Here is a 16,844-nt window from a genome sequence, read left to right as displayed (position 1 = left end):
TTCCAAACATAGAAAGGCTCTCTCTCCCTTTTAGAAATCCATCTCACACACACCCTCACACACCCCACACACCCCGTTATTATTGGGCAGTTTTTTCTGATTGAAGTGGCATAGAAGTGCTAGCAATAAATAAATATTTAGCATGATGTTTGGTCATTATTGTAAAGGTACTAGTCATTGGCAGGCAGGAATTTCAAGAGAAAGTTGACTCCACAGTGTAGAAGCATTAAAAGGAAAACGTTACTCTTTCAGTAAAGCAGATCGCTTCCCTATCCAGATGTACTCTAAATTTGCTGAACTGCACTTCTTGTCGATTGTAACCAATCAGCGTACAGTATTTTATATTTTGTTAAACTGCAGTAGCTATCAGACCCAGAGCAAGCAGTGAGAGAAGTTGTAGTCCACCACACTTGAAAGTAGCTCATTGGGGGGAAATTCAGAGTCAGTACATGAAAAACTAGCCTTAGAGAAACATTGGGCCCTTAAAATTCTCAGATTTCACTAACATTGTGTTCCTTTAAAGAATCTGTAGTCTAACATGAAATGAAAATAATTTGGAGTACATTACCAGAGCTGTCCTTTTTACTGAATAAAAATAATATATTATTTGAATTGAAATATTCAATATGTTATTCAATATATTATTCAATAATGTTCAATATATTGAATATTATTGAAGTTTCTCATGTAAGGCATGGCAGCAGTAGCAACTGAGCATTTAGCTAGTTGTCTGATAATATTTATAATGAAAGGATTTTATATTTATCAGAATTGTGGATGTAAGAAGGTAGGTGTGAATGGCTTTGGACTGGGATCCTTTGTCTGCAGTATAGAAATCTTTTAGATCCTGTGTTAGATTCATTGTGTCAAGATGTCACTTATATTTTCTTTGGTGGGGCAATTGATACAAAGTTTAGATTATTTCAACTAGCAAAAAACAAACAAACATTAATTCTATCTCCAGAAAGAATTACTGCCATATTCTGACAGTGGTTGCTTTCTCTTTATCAGAGTGGTCCCATAAGACTGTTTGTCCCCTATAAAAGAAGAAAAAAGGAGAATGAATTGCCTACAACTCCAGTGAAGAAGGATTCTCCCCAAAACATCACCCTGCTTCCTGGAACCGCTGCCACCACATGTAAGGGTTCCATATGTTCACAAATGAATCCTAACAGTCATTTAACATTGTTTTTAAAATGACAAAAAAATTCAGTTTCAAAAACAATTCAATGTTCGGTGGTCATTGTACACTTTGTAAGAATCAGCCTTTCCTCCTATTCATCTTTGTCACTTCAGTATAAATTGCAAATCATCTTAAATTTCTCTTTTGGCGCCCTTAATCCTTGTTTGATCTTTATTTACTAGCTGATGGTTATAATTTGAATAATAACATCAACATTGCAAATATTACTTAAAGTCTTATCCTCCGTATTTAATTTTAATGTTTGCTTTCCATCTTAATAAAGTATGTTCTTTTTTGCCCCGAGCTGTCTCTTTATTGTGTTAAACTGGGAAGCTTTTAGCCTTATTAATTTGGCTTGCTCCGTTTCTTTCAGTCAGAGAAAAAGTATGATTGTTCTTGGACAGTTATATCTAAAAGCTCAGTGGGGTGTTTCTGATGGTTAGAAACAAAACTGGGGAGATCCCTTGATCACTAAGTATTAGCATTCTACTTAATTCTGAAAATATTTTCATCATTTTTTAGTCACCGTGACTCCTTCAGGACAGATTACAACTTCGGGCACTTTGACCTTTGATCGTACAGCAGCTGTGGAGGCCACAGCTATTATCTCAGAAAGTCCATCCCAAGGTGATGTTTTCACTGGTACCACTGGTGAGTAAGACAAATCCATATCCATATATGATCGGGATACTTCTTTAAACCTACATTTTAGAAGGAGGAATCAGGCAGTGACGAAAGAAGATAAAAAAAATGTGATTAATAGCACAAAAATAGAAAATTCTATTGATTAGTGCAGTGGGATTTATTTTCGGATACAGGTGTATGAGATTGCAGTGCAAAGCAGTTGCTTCAATCAATTGCCCAGCCTCAGGAATGAACCACAGATTATATTGTTGGAAAGGGCCATTAAGCTATTGACCCCAAACTCTCCAAGGCAGGGCTTTAAATCAAAACTATCCAGAGAGATGGCTCTGCAGTTCTGCTTGGACTCATCTACAGTAGTGGCCAAAATTGTGGAAACCTTTTGGGAAACGTGTCTCCTTACGTATTTTATGCCATCACTACCAAACAGGAGATCTTGGTCTCATCACTCCAAATAACAGTCCCATTGTTCCTCTGTCCAGATAACAGGGGTTTTAGCCCAGTTTAGTCTTTTCAACCTTTGTTTGAGAGATAAAAGTGGCTTTTTTTGTGGAATTCTAGATTTTAGGCCAAATTTCTGCAGTCTGGGCTGAACCGTCCTTGCACTCAACTTCACTTTGCACTGCACCATTTCATCTTGTATACACCCAAATGATTTTCTTCTGTCACGTAGGCAGTCTTAATTTTTCTATCATCACTTGCTGTTGTATACCTTTTCCTGCCTTTACCAGTGTGGTTTTGTAATGACTGAGTCTCCTTATACCTCTTCAAAAATGTAGAAATGCCACCTTTGGTTAAGTTTCCACCAATTTTTCTTCTAATTTCTTTATAACTGTAGCCTTGTTCACTTAATAATACTATTTTACATCGCTTTCTGGGTGACCAGACAACTCTTTGCACCATTACTTTAATTTTATTACAAGCTCACTAAATGAAAGAACACAAAAAAACCCCAATCAACTTGATCATGTAACATATTGACAAATGTCCTCTCAGCTTCAATACATGACATCAATAAATGAATCCTACTATGATCTGATTGACTCATTGCCAAAACAAGATGGCTGTCAAAGCTCCAGCAAATCCACCCCCATTCAAATCAAAAGTCTCTAGCCGCATCTTAGAAAAAAGAAAATTGATTTATTAGAAGTGGCCATGTTGGATGCAGCTGGTACTAAATCACATCATACATTTCCCCCTTGAACCTGGTCTTCCCCCCACCCCGTGGATGTGACTTCTCCAATGGGACACATCCATCTCCAAGAGTCATCCATCATGCTCTCCAATAACTTTCTTACGCTCCAACAACTTTGGGCTGCCAGGGTGAAGATCTGCAATTTGCTTTGAAAGATCTGCAATTTGCTTTTCTAAAACAGCATCCATATTTTTTTTCCTTCATTGGGCAAGAATAATAGACATTATAACAATATTGCTTTTATTTGCTTCTTCCATTATTTTAACCCAAGAGCTGACTATGATGCCACAAAGTTTGTTTACCTGGATTTCTGAACAGATGTGAATACTCGCTACATAAAGTACTATTCTTTCGCCCTTTTCGTTGTTTCTGTTCCTTTTGAATAGATGGTATTCTTCAGTGGTTTTACTTCTATACTGGAAATCATTTGCTTCTATTATACCTATTAAACTTCAGTTGCATTCCTGTATTAAACATTTAAGTTCATTTTATTTATTTCCTATGCTGTTGGCATTAGGACATAGACAACAAAGCCTGTGAACTTTATGGGCCAATGTTCTTCCTGATTTTACTATTGAGTAGTTTAATAGGCACCATTGAGTAGTTTAATAGGCACTTCCTTCTAGATCACACAAGAATTAATCCTACATCTTACTTCAGGGTTTAATCTGCCCTCAATTTAAAGTTCTTCCAATCAAGTTTACTCAGCTTTGGCTAAAGACTTATTTACAAATCTTTATGAGCTGCAATCCATTTCAAGTCAGCAGTTTATCGCCCAGATAATAATGGACCTTTTCTCTTGATGTTGCTTGCATAGCTCTTCAGTAATCTGCAGTATTTAGTTTTCAGCCCTCTTCCCTAGACTGCAAAGATGGATGAAACCACCATCTGTTCTTGAGCTTCTTTTCTAGATCTTCAGTGTCACTGATAATATATCTCTAGCTGTTCTTTGCAATACCTTTAGCCCTAGGTGAAATTGTAGGACAGTGGACTTAATATGCCCTGATGCTCTGTCACATGTTTGATTTTGCTCTTGGAAGGCGGTTTATTTCATATGCCAATTGGTCTGGTCAGTGTGTATTTATTTCTGTTTTGCTAACTCCCGAGATTCTTTTTGTTTTATTGCAGGGCACAATAATCCACTACCCCCCTCCCCTTTTGTTTTTGTTCTGCAATTTCCTTGTCCTGAGAGCTCAGAGAATGCTGCCTCTGCAGATAGCCTAAAGTTGACATCTCTTGCTTCTGGTTGCCACTCTTGTCCACTGGGCTTGTTTCCTTTAATTCTCTCCCTTGGGTGGAGTTATTTGGTCTAACGCTGCTGTTGTAATACTCCCATGCGTTAGGATGATCAAATAAATCTTCATCCTCTCATATCAAATTAAATATGATTGCTCATTGGCCTAGCTAGCTTTTTTATTTTTCTTCATATTTTCATCTAGGTTTCTTTATTGTTGTTGTTGCTGTTGTTACAGGCTAGAAGAAAACAAATAAACCAAACAGAATGGTGTAGCGTTTAAGGTTAGAAACGAGATTGTATTCTAGTCCCTCCCTCATTAGGCATGCAAGCTGGCTGGATAACTGTGGACCAGTCATTCTCTCTCAGCCCAACCTCACAGGATTGTTTTTGTGGAGAAAATAGGAGGAAGAAGAACATTGGCTTTATTTCCCAACTTGAAATATTGATAAAAATAATAAAGGAGGGAAATAAATAAATAAAGATAAATCCTCACAAGACAGAATTGTATTAATGGGCCGTTTCTCTGTCTGTTTTAGGAAGTGTTCGTTTTTCTAGATTATTAAGAATGGCTTAACACCATCCAAAAAGGTTGTTTGCAAAAAAGCCACCCAAGTGGATATACTTAATAAATTGCATTACATTCAAAATATAGGCATGTTTTAAACAGCTGGAAAAGGGGCCCTCTCTGAGCTGGATTGTTTTCTTGCAGATGTTTCATTACCCAAACTAGGTAACATCATTGGTGCAGGAAATGTCTGCCGAAAACAATCAAGCTCAGAGAGCACCAAGGACCCCTCATTTCAACCCTGAGGAACAATATTCTCCTTTATGGGTAAAATATAGATTTAAATATTATTAGGAATCTTTTATGTGAGGCATTTTTAAAATTATAACAAAGAATGAGGGAGAAACCTCTCACGAATACATAAAAGTCTGCAATCCTTGGCACATTGTCTTGCCTAAGGATAAGTACTGCGTGCTTCTTTTTAAATTACCCAGTGGTGGGATGGATTTATGTATCACAAAATCATTTTATTTCTGACCATCTCGTTGGTATTCTCATTTTGAGATTACCAGTTCCCTTGATTCTGGTTTTAATCATTAATATTGAAGCTGAAATCTATTTCAATTAAACGGTAAATGCAGGAACTTGAGCACATTTTGATCTTGTAAGAAACAATATTTCTTGCTAAACTCCTTTTCCAGAAGTGTCCTATTTTCCTTAATGTCTTCTTACCTTTTGTGAACTTCCAAGATGCAACATCCGAGCCAGTTCCCTTAGACTCTGACTTTTCTCAACAGTGCAAGATACAAGCCTTCAGCAGCAACCTTGTCAGGTCAATCATCCAGAGCCTCACTATCCAAGTTATCAAGACAGTTGTCAGATCTCCTCATTCCCCGAAGCAGCTTTGCCAACTTCTCATCCCAAAATTGGTAAGACTTCTTTTGTCTCTAAAATAATCCCCACATTGTTAAGTTATATAACTTCAGTACTTTTCTGCATGGGAGTAAATACACGCATATTTCAGGAAAATAGTAAATTACCTGGGTGGTGTAGGTGTGCTAGGGTGCTACTGAGGTCCTCTGCTGATGTCCTCACGTAGGAGGAAAAGAGTGGGAATTATAGATGGAGGGATGAAAATAACCTTGGTTGTGAATGCAGCACTGTCAAGGATCCAATCCAAGGACTATGTGATGCTAGAGCTGTTGTTCTACACAGGCCAGATGGTTGCGGATTTGGAGAGGGGAACCATTATAACCTGATAGTGGTTGTGTTAAAGCCACTGCCAGCTCAGGTACAGTTTTCATAGCTTTCAGTTTCCTCAGGATGGGGACTATTGATTTGACCTGTTCTGAAAAGTTAATGGAGCTCTCTTGACTGACCAAGAACACTGATTCTCTGGGAATATCTAGGTCATAGCTCCATACCCTCCCAGCCCTTCCCCCCCAATCTGATTCCTTGGTTTAGAGATGAATTGCTGGCTTAGGAGGAGGTGGAAAACTTCACACAGAGATGCCATGAACCTGTTAGTTATACGAATATAACGAATAGTTCCTACATGAATACAATGAGATTTTAAAAAGATTTTGACAAGATGAGGGTGCAAGAGTGATGGAATAATTTGAGGGCTACTTCACCCCCACATCTATGTCCCTTTGGCCCCCCACCTCCCACGGCCTCTGCTGCCCTAACTGACATTCACCATCTTTTTGCTCTTGATTCTAACCCAGCCTGACCCCGCATGAGGATTTCTCTCCAGTGTTCTGCAGAGCAGTGACTGCCTCTCAGTCTGTCCCATCTGCCTCTCAGCCTGTCCCATCTTGCCTTTCAGGTGCCAGGTATTGTGGATCCCTCTGCAATCTTGGATTCCACCTCAGTCCTGGAGCCCACTACCACCACCACTTATGAGAAGTAGCGAAAGAAAGAAACATTCTACATAGATTTAGTAGCTCCCACAAATTTTGACTTGGTGGAAAACTAGAAGAACTGGATTTGCAAAGATTGAAAAAACAAAACAAAACTGAACACATGGGATGTGTGTATTGCTGCCCTCCCTTAAGGAGGTGGATTTCATTAGTACATTGTGAGAGGCCAGACTTCCTGAAAGTTGGTTAGCATCTAGGCTAATGGTGCCCTGCCTCTTTAAGACCTCTCCCCAGCCAACCCAGCTCCTCAGCAACCAGCAGGTAGAAAAGCTGAGAGAAGAGCAGCTGTGTGTATGTTGTTGTGGCAGAGTTGTTGGTGTGTTGAAGTTGTTCTGGGAGTGAGAGGGAGGGGTTTTGTTTGTTTTTTTGCTGTTGGTGGAAATAGAACTACTGGAAGCAGCCAAGTGCCAAGAGACACTAAAACTTTTCTTTAGCACTAGGGCTCAGAAAGTATCGTGATCTAGAATGAATAGGACTAGGAGAAGACCTGGGGAAGTGTGTGAAAAACAACTGTTGAATGCTACCCATTGTGTGCTTGTGCGCGGGATGCCTAAAGTCTAAAGCTACTTGTGCTGGTCCTCTGGAGTTTTGGGAGCCTATTGACTTTGGATATAGCTAAAAGAATCTGTGGCAACCATAAAGCTGGTTGGTTATTTTAAACCAGGGGTCCCCAAACTTGTCAACTCTAAGACTTGAGGACTTCAACTCAAGTTTGGAGACTTCCGTGTTAAACTGTTGATAGGGTCCACTGCAGTTGTTACAGTCTGCTTGCACTATGGATTGCTTCAGTTCTAAGATGTATTAAAAACATATACATCCTGCTTCCAGATCCCTGGGCTAGTAAAAAAAAAAAGCTACTGCATAAAAGAGGAACAGTTCAAAATCTCAAATATTCAAATGTTCTTGTAATGGCTATTTGTAATGCAACCAGAAATTACCAGTACTTTACTATGATGAAACATTCAGTGGCAGCATCTTAAATTATTGATTTCTGAACAGAATGGAACTAAGAGTCTTAATCTGCTGCCAGGCTCTCTACCACAACCAAATTGCATGGCTGTGGATGACAACTAGGCAAAGGCAAAAGAGGATGGATCTGGATAATTTTGAAGCAGAGTTACTAGTGGATCAACCTCATTCTGTGGGTTTTTGGTTTTTTTAGTGTTGACCTCACTCCCTGCCCTGGCGGTGCCACCTGCTACCCCCACTAAGACAATGTCCTCTTCTGTGATGAATGGACTTGAAATGACAGAACAACGGAACTGGCTTTACCTAGAGGAGACTGTCAATTCTCTGCTTAACACAGCTCGGCAGCTGAAGACGCTGATCGAACAAGCTAAGCAGGCCAGCTCTTCCTACAGAGAAGCTGCTGTTTCCCAAGCAAAACTTCAAGCTGATGCAGAAAGGAAAGAGGTAATAAATAGGGTTTCAAGAAAAATCTTAGCCCCAAATATCTTATAGCCATTTTTTAAAACTACCTACGCTGCTTTTGACACTGTTGAAAGAGAAAAACTCCCACCCCGGTGCATGGCACAGTGACAATATGGATGTAGTCATTACTATAGTCTCTCTTGGTGAATTTCAGAGTGCAACCATGTAGTGATTTTGGCTTTTGGTAGCATCATTTCTGATCTGCAGTATACATTCTAAAACAATACGTTGGATTTCTTCTATTGCATTCAAAGCAACATAACCCAAATAATTAGAACTCCTAGGATCTACGTTCAAACAGAAATATTTTCAGATCTGAGACAGCTTAAAGGAAACTCTTCTAAAATGCATAATAGATACATATAAAGTACTATTTACTTAATTATTTAAAGTATTTATAGCAATAGCACTTAGACTTATATACTGCTTCACAGTGCTTTGTAGCCGTCTCTAAGCCATTTACAGAGTCAGCATATTGCCCTCAACAATTTGGGTCCTCATTTTACCCACCTCGGAATGATGGAAGGCTGAGTCAACCCTGAGCCTGGTGAGATTTGAACTGCCAAATATAAGGCAGTATAACTCTAACCACTGCGCCTCCATTGTGCAATTTATATACCATTTGCCAATTAAATATCACCAAAATAGTTTATATTAACATATACTGTAAATAAGCTTTTACATAAAAGAGTCAAATAAAATTAATAAGGTAGATAATAAAATAAGCAATCCAAGCAGTAGTAAGGAAGTTGAAATGTCACAGTAGTGTATAAATGTCACAAGTAGTGTATTGCTAAACATTCTGCAAGAATAAAAATGTTTCTCTGTCATTCAGAAGACAGTGGAAAATCTTTCAGGCCTACTACACTATTGAGGGTCTATTTACACCATTGGAGAATATCCAGGGTAATCCTTCCAAAGATTATTTTAGGGTACTGAGAGGAATTTACAGGAGGAGAATCTCTATATGCCATGATCCTAAATACTGGAAGACTTTAGACATTAATACCCAATAGCACTTAGACTTGTTTACTGCTCCATAGTGCTATACAGCACTCTCTGAGTAGTTTTCAATGTCAGCATGTGACACCCAACCATCTGGATCCTCATTTTCCCGACCTTGGAAAGATGGAAGGTTGAGGCAACCTTGAGCCCCATCAGGATTGAACTCCTGGTTGTGGACAGAGTCAGCTTGCAATGCTACATTCTAATCATTGCACCACCAGGGCTCTCCCCATAGTATTAGGATTGCAACCAAATTACAAATTAGAAATTGTCTGTAGTTTTCTATTGAAAGTATTAAATCATGTCTATTTTATTTATAGTAGCAAGTTATGAATTCTATAGGCTGGGCAGTGTCGGATCTAGACTTGAGATAGGAGGGAAGTGGAGAAGGAAAGGCCTTTGCTACAAACACGGATTATATCTGTACTTGGGTCAAAACTAGATTCTCCAAATGATGAGTTCAAGGAGCAATAAAGTGGCAAAGTCGAGGACCATCCAGAATTCAGTTGCTCAGTTAAGAATTCACAGTGTGGTGAGGCAAGGCACAAGTTCAGTTACAAGCAGTGCTGGGAATGAAAGTGAGCCTGCTTATGTAGCCACCAAGCCGGGCATCTCTCTCTCCCCCCCCCCCAGTGCTTTTAGATGAATCACCCGAGGAGCCCTGTGTCCACCCACTCTTGTCCTCAAGTGCTTTCTCTGCATTAATTCCTGGAGCCTTCTTTGTTTGGGCTTTCTAGGACCCAGGAGGGAGGAGGCATGGATTTCAACAACTGTTCTTCACCTGCTGCCTAGGAAAGATGCTCACTTTACTTCCTTTCTGACTGAGGCCAGATGATTCTGTGTCCTCCCTTGGCTAGACATTATTTCCTCTTCCAAGGCAGTCTTTAAGAACATATTTGTCACTTGATCACCAAGTATGTTGGCTTAAGCTCACTGCTTTTCAGCTGTAAATTGGTTCAATAGGTTGCTCTTTTATTTAGATGTTTGAGTAAGATTTAATTCTTACTCAAGCATGTAAAATCTAAGGACTTTCTTTCATAGTGTTTGAGATTGGAGGCAGCTGGGAATATCTTTACATTGGTTTCTAGCCATTTAATAAAAGCTAAGAACTATTCCCCAGAAAGAAAGAAACATTGAATGTTAGATATGCTATGGTCAGAACTAAATGTGGGTGCTGAACATTTCTTATTTTCTATAATATCAATTTGCTTTTAGTGCAGAGAGCTTTGTAAGAAGGTACCAATAGCTTCAAGAATCCTTTGCTGGGACATGTCAGTTGGCCTTTATTGCTAATTATACCTGCCATTTTACGTCTGCATTCTTGGATTTGTGCCTATTACTTATTTTAAAAAAATATATCACCACCTATTGTTAAAGAGAGTATGTAGTGATTTCAATGAATGTTGAATTGGTTAAATTGGTTAATGTGTAAGCATTGCAGCTGCTTAGATTTGTTAAATATTGGGGGAAATTGTACAGTGTTTAAATCCATACAACAGAACAGTGTACATGTGGACGTTGTGGGTCTCCCCCTCCCTGAGGCATTTAAGTAGAGATTAGACAGCTATCTTTCACAGATGCTGAAAGTTGGACTAAATGATCCTTGTGGCCTCTTCCAGCTGTTCTCTATTTCTATGAAAATGTGAGAGGGAACGGTTTGAGCGCAGAAAAAATGATCACATGGAAATTTTTAAAGAATTTTTTGCTATTAGAATGCAAATCCGTTCAATATAATGACAGTCTCCAAATAGTCCCCCAAAATAGTTGAGCTAGCTTGCATATAACAAACCAAAAGAAACAACAGAATTTCTTGTCAGTATAGAGATGTGGGGACCTAAATGGCAGCAGACATGAAGTGTTGGGCAAGGAAGGAGGTTACTAACCATCTACAAACTTTATCTTCTCTGGGCAAAGCCTTCTTCTTCTGGACTAGCAAAGCTACAGATGTGCAGTTTCCAGCTGTGGGTTTTTGTTTCTAATCACGATATCAAAAGACATTTGTGAAGTAATTGAAATATATGTAGCTCTTTGTTTTATCTCAAACATTTCTTTCCTATGTAAAAGATAAATGATAGTGTATAATTTAGTACACAGAATATATAGTTTGATGTATCTTTAGTCCTTAATATTACTTAAATAAAATAAGTCCTCACTCATATTTATGATACAAGCACTCCACACAGCCATCTTTCCAATAGAAAACTCTTTTTTGTAACTATACCTCCCAAGAGCAGCATGAGGCACTTGTAAAAAGAAATTTATGTTGTTTTTCAATTTTTGCAGTATCAGAGCCAGTTATTTCAGCATACAGAAGATGTTGATGGAAAAACCGAAATTATTATTAAGGTAAGCCCAAAGATTAAATCTGAATGGTATCTAAGGACTATCAAGCTATTTCCATGTTCTTTTTTTTTTTTGACACTGAATGGTGGCTTCTCAGTGGTAGCAGACTAATGGTGTGAGATTGAACATGTTAATGCTGATGTGGCTAAGCTGGCCTGGTTCCTGAGACAGCACCTTATCTCCCATAAAGGGTTGGCATCCATCTTGTCACTTTCCTTTAGCTCCCAAGTCTTGAAGAAGCCAGTGTACCATCCATTATTGTGGTGTTCTGATAGCTGGTAGATGGGAATCTATGGATTGGTGGTTTTTTTACAGTGTATTTTGAACTGGTAGAAGGTGATCTTTTACCAACTGGTGCTTTGGGGCCTTTCCCTGGGGGATAACCTGGGGGTGGCCTGTGCCCTGAATTGCCTTTATGAATAGCGGAAGGTGATACCCCAACACTTTGGTGGGAGCGGACCGCAGTTGGTACAAAATGGAGCAGTACAGACTATTATGAGTGCCTTTCAGCCCACACATTTTACTTCTTTGCTCCATGAACTGCATTGGTTGCCAGTGTGCTTTTGACTTTACTATATTGTGCTGGTGGTTACCTATAAAGCTCTCCACAGCATGGGGCCAGGCTTATTTGCTGGACTACCTCCCCCCGGTTATGTTTGCCTATCCAAATGGATGAGCAACCATGTTTAAATAATCTTCCTTGAAATTTGGCTACCATGCTCCCCTAAGTGCTTTTATTTTTATTTTTTGGCAGTAGCCGCTTGGAGGGAAAAAAAACCCAGAACATTTTTTTTTCAAAGAGTCAGTCTAAATTCCTCTGAGGAAGAGTTAATCTGATCTCAGGTCTCCCGCTTCACAGCTATTCCCTTTCTACTAGTCCTTTTTTCTTTCTCTATTTACCGAGCTCTTTATGAATGCCATGACAGGTTTTCATTGGATTGCATCCCTGAGGCTTGGCTTTGCATACAGCCACTGAAATGAGGGAAATCTCTGACACCGTCCTTCAGTTTGCAGAGAATTTATTGGCAGAAGGTGCAAACAAATTAGTGTTGATCATTGTGAATCAGTTGAGTCTGAAACCAAGTATATATCTCTCTGCACTGCATATTTCGCTAATGCTTTGCAGCAGGGCAATTTATTCACAATTCCTTCTTGTACTCACCTTGTACAGAGACACCGATCATGCCTAAGCAATGATATGAGTTGCAAGCTAATTGAGCTGTAAATCCATCTTCCTCCTCTTGTTTTGAATGAGCTGTTTGAACAGACAGGTTAGAAATACAAAACAAAATGATATTTTTCCAAATTCCCGAGGTTTCCTACCATGATAAAACCCGAAATATAAGAGATTGATGGTATTAATCATGTAAACTTAAAAACAAGGTCTGGCTTATCTTGAGGCCAGTTCCTTAATCTCGTGCTGTTCTATATTTCATTCTCTATCCATCATTCCGCATTCTGTTATTAACAATTCAGAATCATTAGACTTTGATACATCTTTCCTGTTAGAATGTTTTAATCATACAGCTACTGAGAAATGCCAAATTGCATACACTTTTGAAGGCTTTTGTTCCTGCCCCAGCGAGAGGCAAAAAGTAAATACGGTACTCATATTCAGTTGCACCCTCATATTTTTTCCCTGCTTGCATGCTTATTGTTAAAAAAATATGACCTTTTTACATTTTCTCCTGTCCATTTGGAGAAGGATGGCCTTTTTATGGTCTAGTGGTAAGAACTTTGCATTGTGCAATCTCAATTCTTGGGATTTCCAGGGAAGAAAAGGCAAATTGAAGATGGTTTTGTTAAAAAGTAGATGGTATTTTAAGGATTTATTTATAGAGAAGAAATGGGATATGGGAAGAAGAGGTTATTTGTTGTATTTTAAGCAAAGATGATGTTAGTAAAATTGTTTATACTTGTTGTGAGGAAGGGGGAAGTAATTTCATTATATATTTCTTTTCTTTTTCTCTTAGTATATACTTATTTTTTTCTATTTTTCTGTTCTGTACTTTCAATGTTTCTTTTTCATTTTTTAGTTTTGTATATATCATTGTAATTGCAATTTTTAATAAAATTACAATTTAAAAAAATCTTTTTACAACATAGATTAGTGGCACTCAAAAGTTCCTAGTAATTACAAATGCATGTGTGTATGGGATCATATATGCATGAATGGCTGGTAACATAGTATTTTTGCTTTTCAGAGCTTTTTTATCCACTATAAGTTGTCCTATTTTCTCAGTTTGCTGCAGCCATTATAGTCAGAGACAAATAGATACTTTCCAGAGTCTGATAAAGACATGAAATTTTCTACTTCATATTATCAGTATAAATTTGGGCTGTCTTTGATTCTTGAAAAAAGTTAGAGAAGTTGTGTTCATTGTGAAGAGTGCCCAGTTTCTGTATTAAGAGAATTGTACCAGTACATGGGCAGTAGAAATTATATATGACTTCTTTTTTTATACATCATGTGCAACCTCCTTTTACTTCCATTTAACATGTATTCTTTGCCTGCAATCTCACAGCAATCCTGTGTAAACTGTGGCCGGGAGGCAATGAATGAATGCACCGGTTGCCATAAAGTCAATTACTGCTCAACGTTCTGTCAACGGAAGGTATCACACCCCTTATGAATACAGTTGTCCTGCAGAGCTGAAGAAGCAAGTGCCCATGTATGATCTAGTACTTTTGAGCAACCAACAATGATTATACTAGGAGTACTAGGTTAGAGCTGGAAAAATGCAGCTCTTTAGCAAAGAGTTAAAGAAAACCCCAATTTTTGATCCCATGTAGTGGTTGCTTGGGTTTGTAGACCAGACTTTGTATCCCTAGACCAGGCGGGTCAAACTCAAGGCCTGCAGGACCCACGGGGTCACTCTGGAAACAGCAAAGGACTGGCCCATGGTGCCTCTGCCAGTAAAAATGGAGGCAGAGGGTTGCAGGAGGCCATTGCAGCTGAAAATGGAGTTCAGGAACCTGTTTCCGCTGGCAGAGTGCTCGGGCCACCACAGGTGCCCCCTGACACGAGTGACGTTGAGCTGGCCACACCCATCCCAGCCCCTCCCAGGGTCAAACACAACCCTGATACGACCCTCAATGAAATCGAGTTTGACACCCCTGCCGTAGACTAAATCAAGAAAGAAGGGCGATTTTCCCTTCTAAAAAATATGAAGGATGAAGTTTCTCTTGTTTTTATTCCTTTTGGTTTTCACCTTTTGTTATAAAAGCAAAACACTTTTAGAAATGCGGGTCTCTCAGCAATGATTAGATGCCCAAGCAATTGGTTCTTTTGGATCCAGAGACAATGAGCAATTTTAAGTTGTATTATTAATTCAAGGAAACAAACTTAAAAGGGTAACATATAAAGCATGCGTACCAAGTAAAATGATCCCCAACTCTTACAAGCTGTCAGGAGGTCCATAATAGGAACAGCAGAGATACTCTAAGGGCAGCCATAGTACCCAATTTAATTTATTTATTAAATTTATTGGCCACCCATCTCACCACGAGGCATCTCTGAGCAGCTTACATTGCAGTATTAACCAATGCTAAGTTCTGTGCAGAAACTCCCCATAAACCACAACCACCCCAAGATTTCTATCAAAACCTGGAACCATGACTTCATGGTCCTGCTTCTATGGTCATGAGATTGCAAGACCTGACATTGACTGAGTGGCATCTGACTCTGAGTGATAACTAAAAGTATGAGAGTTTCACAGATTTGCAGTGAAGATTCCCTCTCCTTTCTCCTTTATTCATCAAACAAGAGCAAAAAAAACAAAAGCAGGTTAGCTCAGAATAAGCTCTAAACTTCTAGACCTTTGTTGATATGGGGGAAAAAAAAATCAAAATATGTCTTCCTTAGAATAACAATGATTTTCTACATTGCCACTACAGGGTCTTTTTAATTGGGTAGTTTAACTCAGAAATATGGTGCTTTGCTGCCATTTACAATTTAGTGCAATTTAATTTTGGATTTTAATAAATTTCTCTTTTAGTCTGATAATTTCATTGGGTGTTCATGCTTTCTCCTTTTTTTCAACTTGTCTAGGATATGTATTTAAGAAAGATGGAACGTACCAAAGATTTTAGCACCCAATTGCTAAGCGAGCTTAGGAATTACTTGGGAATGCAAGTATGTGAGAGTCATCGTGTGTAATGCTTTATTAATAAATCAAGTGTGTAATGCTAGGTGAGAATGTCCTTGGGAGACAGGGCAACAAGATTCAGCCAAGGGAATGATCAGATAAAAGGCAGTTTGGTTCACAGGAAGAATGTGGACTGGGTAAGAGGTTCAAAGAGAGACTTCCTAGTTTGGGAAGCTGCAAAGAGGAAGGGTGGGAAGAGAAGTATTTTCAGATTTGCAAACTGATATCAGCCTTACAAACAGGAAATATGGCCAGATGAGCTAATTCTACCTTATTAAAAGGTTACCTTAATAGAATATTGCAAGACTGAAAGTACTTCTCTCTCCCCAACCCCACCAGCTTCCCCAAAACTAGGGAGGGTCTCTTCTGCATCTCTTGCCCCACCCACTTTACTGCTACTGGCTAAGATGCCTTTTATTTGACTGTTCCCTTGGTGGCATAATATTGCCCTGTCTCCCAAGGTCATCCCCACATACCATTATGTAACGGTAGCATTCCCTTCCCCTGCTGTATGTTGCTGTACTTTTACTTCACTCAATAATTGCTTCCAATTCAGTCTGTTTTTTGTGCTCATTTTCAGGATTGGAAAGACCATCAGCATATGTGTGGGCAGTCACCCGCAGTAACTGTTCAGACAGAAGAAGATCATGATACAGATAATGTGATTGAAAAAGTTATTGTCTAAAACCTTCTTTCTTCCAATTTCATGGATTGTGTGGTGCAGCAAACTGGCTGGACCAGCAATTCTTCTGTGATAAATAAAACAAAACAAAAGAAGACATAAATAAAACCCTTCACAGAGAGGGTGAAGGCATAGTATTACTTGCATGTTGCGGGCCAACATATGAATTTTCTCTAACCAAGCAGAAAATTAAACCTTAAGGGAACAAGAGCATCAAGGAACTCCACTGTTTTAAGGGAACTTCAGAAGTTGATGGATCTTTTCAAGCATTTCTACAAAGCTGCTGTAAAACAAATGGGTATATTCAATTGCTCTGATGGATTATGGGTATTCTTTGAAGTATTTTGAAAATGTTATTTAAAGCAGCTTCTGGGTCTGCATTCTTTTAAGATTCCTCTGATGAGGTTTCAATAATGATAACAGGAAAAGGTCTGTCATTCTTGTTTAAATATGAAACAGTTTTACTTTTCAGTAAATTTAGTTTCCTGATGTCTATTAAATCTTAATTAAAATACATATGGAATCTTGATTCTATTAATTAGTTTTTTGTG

The 16,844-nt window shown here is 38.7% G+C and overlaps 1 protein-coding gene across 4 annotated transcripts in view; it reads left to right on the top strand.

The window, feature by feature from the left end:
* DEAF1 (DEAF1 transcription factor) overlaps positions 1–16,844 on the top strand; it is a 26,543-nt gene extending 9,699 nt beyond the window's left edge. Inside the window, exons 7-14 of one of the 4 annotated variants that reach the window (XM_087920924.1) lie at positions 1,012–1,138; positions 1,706–1,834; positions 5,560–5,691; positions 7,847–8,097; positions 11,404–11,466; positions 13,989–14,078; positions 15,515–15,598; positions 16,192–16,446. In XM_087920924.1, the coding sequence (XP_087777050.1) occupies positions 1,012–1,138; positions 1,706–1,834; positions 5,560–5,691; positions 7,847–8,097; positions 11,404–11,466; positions 13,989–14,078; positions 15,515–15,598; positions 16,192–16,296 (981 nt within the window). In that variant the 3' untranslated portion in view covers positions 16,297–16,446. Of the gene's footprint in view, positions 1–1,011; positions 1,139–1,705; positions 1,835–5,559; positions 5,692–7,846; positions 8,098–11,403; positions 11,467–13,988; positions 14,136–15,514; positions 15,599–16,191 lie in introns of all 4 variants that reach the window. The other 3 variants (XM_026706626.2, XM_026706627.2, XM_026706628.2) reach the window with 3 other exon arrangements.

Source organism: Pseudonaja textilis, chromosome 1 (assembly GCF_049901715.1).
Source record: "Pseudonaja textilis isolate UNSWEBS1 chromosome 1, rPseTex1.2, whole genome shotgun sequence".
Lineage (NCBI taxonomy): Eukaryota > Metazoa > Chordata > Lepidosauria > Squamata > Elapidae > Pseudonaja > Pseudonaja textilis.
This window is presented reverse-complemented; position numbering and strand designations above follow the sequence as displayed.